Consider the following 7,215-nt stretch of genomic DNA (forward strand, 5'->3'; position numbering starts at 1 on the left):
CACACAAAGATATGGTCTTCAATCGAATATTTACTTCGAGGCATGTCGTACTGATTTACTACTTTACGCATTTTAGCCGGGACTGTAGCTGCAACACCTGGGTAGTGACGTATTTTACACTGTGTTTTAGCTGTGACACCTGGGTAGTGACGTATTTTTACACTGTGTTTTAGCTGTGACACGGGTAGTGACGTATTTTTACACTGTGTTTTAACTGTGACACCTGGGTAGTGACGTATTTTTACACTGTGTTTTAACTGTGACACCTAGGTATTGATGTGTTTTCACGCTGTTTTAACTGCAGCACCTGAATAATGACATGTTTCTATGTATTAGTTGCGCCATCTGGTTAGTGATGTATTTTTACACTGAGTTTTATCTGCGGCACCTGGGTGGTCATGTGCTTTTTTATGCTGTTTTACTAGAGAAACGTGTCTAAAGACGTATTTTTATGCTGTTTTAACGGAGAAACCTGGGTAACGACATTTTTTAGCTGTTTAGTAAAGAAGTCTGGGTAAGACGTTTTTATGCAGTTTCCACGGCAAAACCTGGGTAACGACGTATTTTTTAGCTGTTTTAGTGGAGAAGTTGTGGGTAACGACATTTTATTAGCTGTTTTAGTGGAAAGTCTGGGTAACGAAATATTTTTTAGCTGTTTAAATGGAGAAACCTGGGTTAGATATATTTTTATGCTGTTTTAGCGGAAAAACCTTAATTGTCACACCTGCGTAGTGGTGTGTTTTTGCGCTGTGTCATAGCTGCAGTGCCTAGGTAATCATTTGTTTTTGCGCTGTGTTTGAGCTGCGACACCTGAATAACGACGCGTTGTTATGCCGTTGTAATTGCGAAACCCGGGTGGTGATGTGTTTCTCACGTTCTTTCAGCTGAGGCACCTGGGCAACGACGAGGTGCACATCGTGTGGTCGGAGCACACGCGTGACTACAGACGCGGCATCATAGCTACTGAGTTCAACGACATCATGATTGTCATCTATCCGCTGCCAAACCTGCTCTACAGAATACAGATCAGCAAGAAACCTGAGGTTTTTATCTGTCTCTTAATTTCCCTGTCACACAATTTCTTTTCCTGTCCACGTCTTTAGTCCGTTTTGTCTGATCCATCTCTTTGTTTCTTGCTCCATCTCTCTATCTCTCTTTCTTTCTCTCCCTTCTCTCTCCCACTCTCTCTCTCTCCTCCCCCTCTCTCTGTATCTATCTATCTCGCTCTCTTTCTCTTTCTCTTTCTTTCTTTTGCTCTTTCTCTGGCTCTCACTCTCTCTGCCTCTACTCTCACTTTGTCATTTTCTCGTTCTCTCAAATGAAAAACTACGAAATGATGTTTTGGAATTACGAATAGCAGCCTTTGATAATATTTACCTAAGGGAAAAGTTGTTGTGCTTGGTGCTTGGAACGTACACGTGGAAAAAAAATCAATAGATGCATAATAAGCATGCAAGCATTCATTCAATAGTGCAGCATTTATTCATGTTATCTTTTTAATGAATAATCTTTCCATATTTCGAGCGTGTCTGTTTTAAGTATGTGTACCATGTACTCGTTGCAGATCCCGTACTTCGGACCGCTGTTTGACGGTGCGATCGTTGATCATCGGGTACTTCCAGGATTGGTTCGTGCGACAGCCATCAACGCCAGCCGCGTGAAGCGCTCGCTCATTCCACTCTACCAGTCATTGTATCCTTGCTGTTAGCAGTCACGCTAGCTCAGAGGGCATTTATCCTGCGGCTTCTGTGCTAATCTGTGGTAGACAAAAGCAGTGTTAGCAACGGTAGATTGGTGAAGACTGTGGTGGTTATTAATTAGTACACGTGTCTAATAACTGTGAGAACGTCCATGCAGCGATGATAACAATTTCAACAGCAGTTATCTTATGTTTAAACAGTGATTATAAGAAAATTACATTCACAGCTATCATAGCAAATGCAATAACAGTAACAACAGTTGTGATACCAATGATCGCGTTATCAATTTCAGCAACAATATTTATTACAGTTGCGACAATTATTATTATTATCGGTGAGAAAAATAAACATGACAGCAATAATAAAAAATACTACTTATAACGATAGTGACAATAGTTGTGAAAGTAGGACAGCAGCAGTTTTGAGAACAGCTAAAACAACAGTGAGGCAATGGTGATGTCTGTGGCAGTTATAATAAAAAAGCTGCTGGCAATTACAATAGCAATGATGATGACGAGGATAATAAAGCTCAGTCAACTGTGATGGTGACAATACGTGCAATCATGCTGCTACATGATGTAGTCGAATTCAGGAGAAAGTCGTAATCGCTACACATGCCGCCTGTCATTTGTGAAATTTCCACAAACCTGATGGGTGACATTTTATATTAGAGTAATGAATTTGATGGAAGCCTTTAAAGTACACTCGCTAAATTGCACCACTTTTGTAAATAGTTTCAGTCGGCACACTAACATTTCTCATTAAAAGATCGTGCATTTGTCGCCGGCGACAAGTCTCGTCTCCATGATTGAAAACTATCGGAAACACGCTGCAAATGATGCAATGTCCGTAGGTGTGAATAGGCACGAGTTGTAAATTGGTTTTTCGGTATCAGCGCGAAGCAATTTCGTTGTGCATTGTAAACAAATACGTCAATTATGTGCGGCTGACGTGCAAGTCGGCGAAAGAGTTAAAACAGAATAAGCATAACAAGAGCATAAAAACAGTAGTAACGAGTAAAGAAGGGTAGTGGGTGGGAGTGAATAATCGCTGATGATGGAAGGAGTGTAGTTGAGAGGAGAGGAGGGGAAGGTAGTGGATTGTAGTGAAGAAAAGGGGAGGAAATGGGAGGGTAGTGGACTGGGAGTGGAGGCAAGGGGTAGTGGAGGAGAGTGTATAATAGTGAATAATGGAGTGGAGTAGAGAGGCGGGTAATGGGTGATGAGGAAGTGGATAGGCTAGTGGAGAGCCAAACAGTTGATGAGTAAGACGGGGGCGAGGTAATGAGGGCAGGCCGATGCAGCAAGGAGAAGAGGGGCCTATGAAGGGGGAGAGGCTAGTGCCGCATGTGATGGATGGTAAGGGAGGGGGCGGAGGGTAGAGCAGAGATTAACACAATGACAGCACGCTGTGTGCGCAGCACCTAGCTCATGACCCGTCAAGCGTGCCGCTATTAGACTTCATAACGAATCGAATCTAATTAACAATGACGCGGCTACGATGAGTAACGAGTTACACGCCGTCGCCTTGGCGACTCGTCTTCGCACGTTGCCTTGGTGACGGACCGCCTGCCGTCCGCCGCATCCTGCTCCGCGCGACTGTTCAGTTCTAAAGCTCATCGAGCTGAATCAAAATCCAGAAATGCCAGATCAAATTAGATTCATCTATCTCTCTCTCTCTCTCTCTCGCGCGCGCGCCCTCGCTCTCATTCCCTCCATTCTCTTCGCGAAACAAAATGAATTGCGGCGAAAAGAAACTGATTATAATGCTTTTAAAAGGCGGCGGTGGTAACCCTATGCTCGGCGCGCTAATGAATTTACGGCGCACTTAATACAAAGCGGCTGCCGGTGAATGTGCGGAGCGAACGCGCGCGCGCCGCACATCAAAAGCACAATGCGTCGCCCCGCAGCCTGCAGATGTAATTTGCCATCACCGCACCGAGCAATTATGCGCGAGCCGACAGTGATACTGTCACCAGCCGTTAATTGAATTGCCATTGTCTCACGGCTCATTGTCGCGCTGCTGCTGCGTAGCGACAGAGGGGGGGGGGGCTTCGCCAGCGCCATACTCACGTCTGCATAAAGGGACGCGAACGTCACCGGATCACGTGTCCGCGGTGCGCATTGTCTCAATAAATTAGAAAGTCGCTCGCTTGTGTTTGTATCTCTCACGCGCGCGGCGAAGTTTCGCTTTGAAGTCGCGCGCAGCTTTGTAAGCGGGAAGGACGGGGGAGAAGAATCGGTGTGTGCGTGAGTGAGGAGCAGGAGAGAGAGAGAGATAGAGTCAGTGAGGAGGAGAGCACGACTGCGGGTTTGTTCCATGAACCGCACGCGTGTGAGAATAGGGAGAGAGAGCGATATGGGGGAAGGGGGAGAGATTCACTCATTTTGCCGATTAACTCGTTCCCGCTCATGAAAGGCGCGGCGAAACAATAGCTCGTCATTGCCGACGCCGCTGCCGCCGACCGTCACTGCTCTATATAGAATAATTATTGCTTGTTATGTATATATATATATATATAACCCGCCTCCTGTTATCTTTACGCCGTACCGTAGTGCTTGGATCTCGGGTAGGGGGTGGTAGTACGGTGCTGGTGTTTGGAGCTGAGGTCGGGGGTGGCAGTACGGTGCTGGTGTTTGGAGCTGGGGTCGGGGGTGGCAGTACGGTGCTGATGTTTGGAGCTGGGGTAGGGGGTGGCAGTACGGTGCTGGTGTTTGGAGCTGGGGTCGGGGGTGGTAGTACGGTGCTGGTGTTTGGAGCTGGGGTCGGGGGTGGTAGTACGGTGCTGGTGTTTAGAGCTGGGGTAGGGGGTGGTAGTACGGTGCTGGTGATCGGGTCATGGTAGTAGTTCTGTGAGAGCTATTGTTGCTGCAGTTGCAGCTGTGAGCATTGTTGCGGTGTAGCTGCAGAATGAAGCTGATTGTGAGAAGCTTTACTGCTAATTGGGGGATTAGACCTACCTGAGTTGTTAGCGCACGCGTGTGATGGGGTTGCTCTCACAAAAATACGGTTAGGTCGCGGTGTTTGTGAGATCTAGCAACGTTATTATGCTTGCCCAGCCATGCCTAAGAAAAATGACGTTGTCATTGAGTTTTATTAACAAAAATTGGTTTGAGTCATTTTTTCTTTTCATTGGTTCATATTTCATTTTTTTTTTTTTTAGAAAATTGATTTGTCATTTTTAAAATGTTTTTTTTGCGCGTGCGTTTATCATTCCGATTTTGACTTGGAGTCAGTCGCCCTTTATTGCTGTCTCATACCGCTTAACGGCTTTCACGACGATGGGGTGACGTCATGGGTAGTTTCGCAATATCGGCTGCGAACTAGCTGATGACTGGCACACGCGTGACGTCATGGACGCCTCATGACTCGCTACTTGCCGTGAGAGATTCAAACAAGCAGCGCAACCAACCTACGGCAGCTATGTGTGTGTGTCTGTGTGTGTATGTGCTTGTGTGTGCGTGCGTGTGTGTATGTGCTTGTGTATGCGTGCGTTCGCGCGTGTGTGTATGTGCTTGTACCTGCGTGCGTGCGTGTATATGTGCGCGTATGTGTGTGCCCGTCCGTGCGTGCGTGCGTGCGTGCGTGCGTGCGTGCGTGCGTGCGTGCGTGTATGTGCTCACGTGTGTGTGTGCGTGTGTGAATGAATGTGAGTGATCCGGTAAGTGTGGTCCGGTGCTGCGCTGCCATTCTGGGCGCCCATCTGTGCCTCTGTTTGTCACTGTGGGAAAGGTAAACGCGGATTGTACATGCTTCCACAGAAAACCTGTGGCTGCGTGTGGCATTGATTGGTGGTGAGCTAGCCGGGAATCTGTGCATACGTGTGCGTGCGTGCGTGCGTGCGTGCGTGTTTGCGCATGTTTGTTACCTCCGCGCAACGGAGTTGCAGGGAGGTAATGTAATCGGTCTCGTGTGTGTGTTCGTGTGTGTGTGTAGCGTTGGCGCGATCGATTCAGCACCAGCTCGCCTTAGAGCGTCCAGTCAGCATCAGCTCGCCTTAGGGCGTCCAGTCAGCAGCAGCCAGCAACGAGCCAGCTGTCATACACATGTATACATGTTACACTCTCGCGGAGGTATATGCACTTTCTTTGAGTGCCTTCTGTCTAGTTTTGTATCTGTGTGTGTGTCCGCGCGTGTGCGTGTGTGTCCACGCATGTGCGTGTGTCCGTGCGTGTGCGTGTGTGTCCGCGCGTCTGCGTATGTGCGGGTCTGATGCATCAACAGCATATGAATATGTATAGGTTTTTGTTCCTCCGCTTGTATTTGCCGTGTGTGTGTACGCGTGCGCGTGTATGTGTACTCATCACAGCCGCTGCTGCTGCCTTTTTCAGAAATTAGTTATATTACATGCGTAAAGAACATTGTGCAGGCCCGTAGGTAGATAGTGGCGTGCTCGTGATTCAGTACGATGCAATGTACACTTGTACGTACATAGCTCGTCGGCGAAGTATGTTGAGATGCACTGCAGTCAGTCGTCTGTGATGCACTGCTGCCAGTGACTTTCAGAGAAACCACGAAATTTGTTTTTCACAGCAATCACAGCAATAGTAGTGTAGGTGGTGGGGGGGGCGGCGGTGGTGGTTCTGCCGCTGCTGCTGATGATGATGATTACGAATATGATGATGATGATGATGATGATGATGATGATGATGATGATGATGAATAGGATAAGAATGCTGGTGTTGTTGTTGGTGATGATGATGATGATGATGTGGAGGAGGAGGAGGAGGAGGAGGAGGAGGTTGATAATTATGATGACGATGGTGATGATGATGATGATGATGATACTGCTTACTCGCGATGACTAGGCGCTTGTTGCAGCGGTAATGTTTCCCTATCTCCCATTAGAGATGTGCTGCTGATTGCCGACAGAAACCTCGACATCTGTTCGAATCTGCCGGTCGCCCGCGGGCAGCAATAATTACACTGCGGAATTCATTACGGAAATTTATATGTGTGCATGTGACTATTGTGATGAAATACCATGATAAAAATGCCTTCTCCTCGTTTATGAGTGTTACATCTATCCCTCTACCCGAGGAATTCAGCTGCTGTCATCCATGGAGGCTGTACCTTCCTTTGTCCATGGATATTACACCTGTCCTCGCCCATGAAGGCGGCACCTTCCCTCATTAATAAATGCTTTGTCTCTCCTCATCCATGGAGGCTGTACCTGTACCCATACGTGGATGCTGTACCTGTACTCATCCATGGATGCTGTACCTGTACTCATCCATGGAGGCTGTACCTGTACTCATCCATGGATGCTGTACCTGTACTCATACATGGATGCTGTACCTGTACTCATACATGGAGGCTGTACCTGTCCTCATCCATGGATGCTGTACCTGTCCTCATCCATGGATGCTGTACCTGTACTCATCCATGGAGGCTGTACCTGTACTCATACATGGATGCTGTACCTGTACTCATACATGGGGGCTGTACCTGTACTCATACATGGGGGCTGTACCTGTACTCATACATGGATCCTGTACCTGTACTCATACATGGG

At 47.3% G+C, this 7,215-nt stretch overlaps 1 protein-coding gene across 1 annotated transcript in view; it reads left to right on the top strand.

Moving 5' to 3' along the window:
• The window catches only part of LOC106805900 (ral GTPase-activating protein subunit alpha-1-like), a 35,373-nt gene that overhangs the window by 21,553 nt on the left and 6,605 nt on the right, over positions 1–7,215 (top strand). The window contains exons 4-5 of the mRNA XM_014807669.1: positions 885–1,043; positions 1,565–1,692. Coding sequence (XP_014663155.1) covers positions 885–1,043; positions 1,565–1,692 — 287 coding nt within the window. The remainder of the gene's footprint in view (positions 1–884; positions 1,044–1,564; positions 1,693–7,215) is intronic.

This window comes from Priapulus caudatus, unplaced genomic scaffold (genome assembly GCF_000485595.1).
Source record: "Priapulus caudatus unplaced genomic scaffold, Priapulus_caudatus-5.0.1 Scaffold132, whole genome shotgun sequence".
NCBI lineage: Eukaryota > Metazoa > Priapulida > Priapulimorpha > Priapulimorphida > Priapulidae > Priapulus > Priapulus caudatus.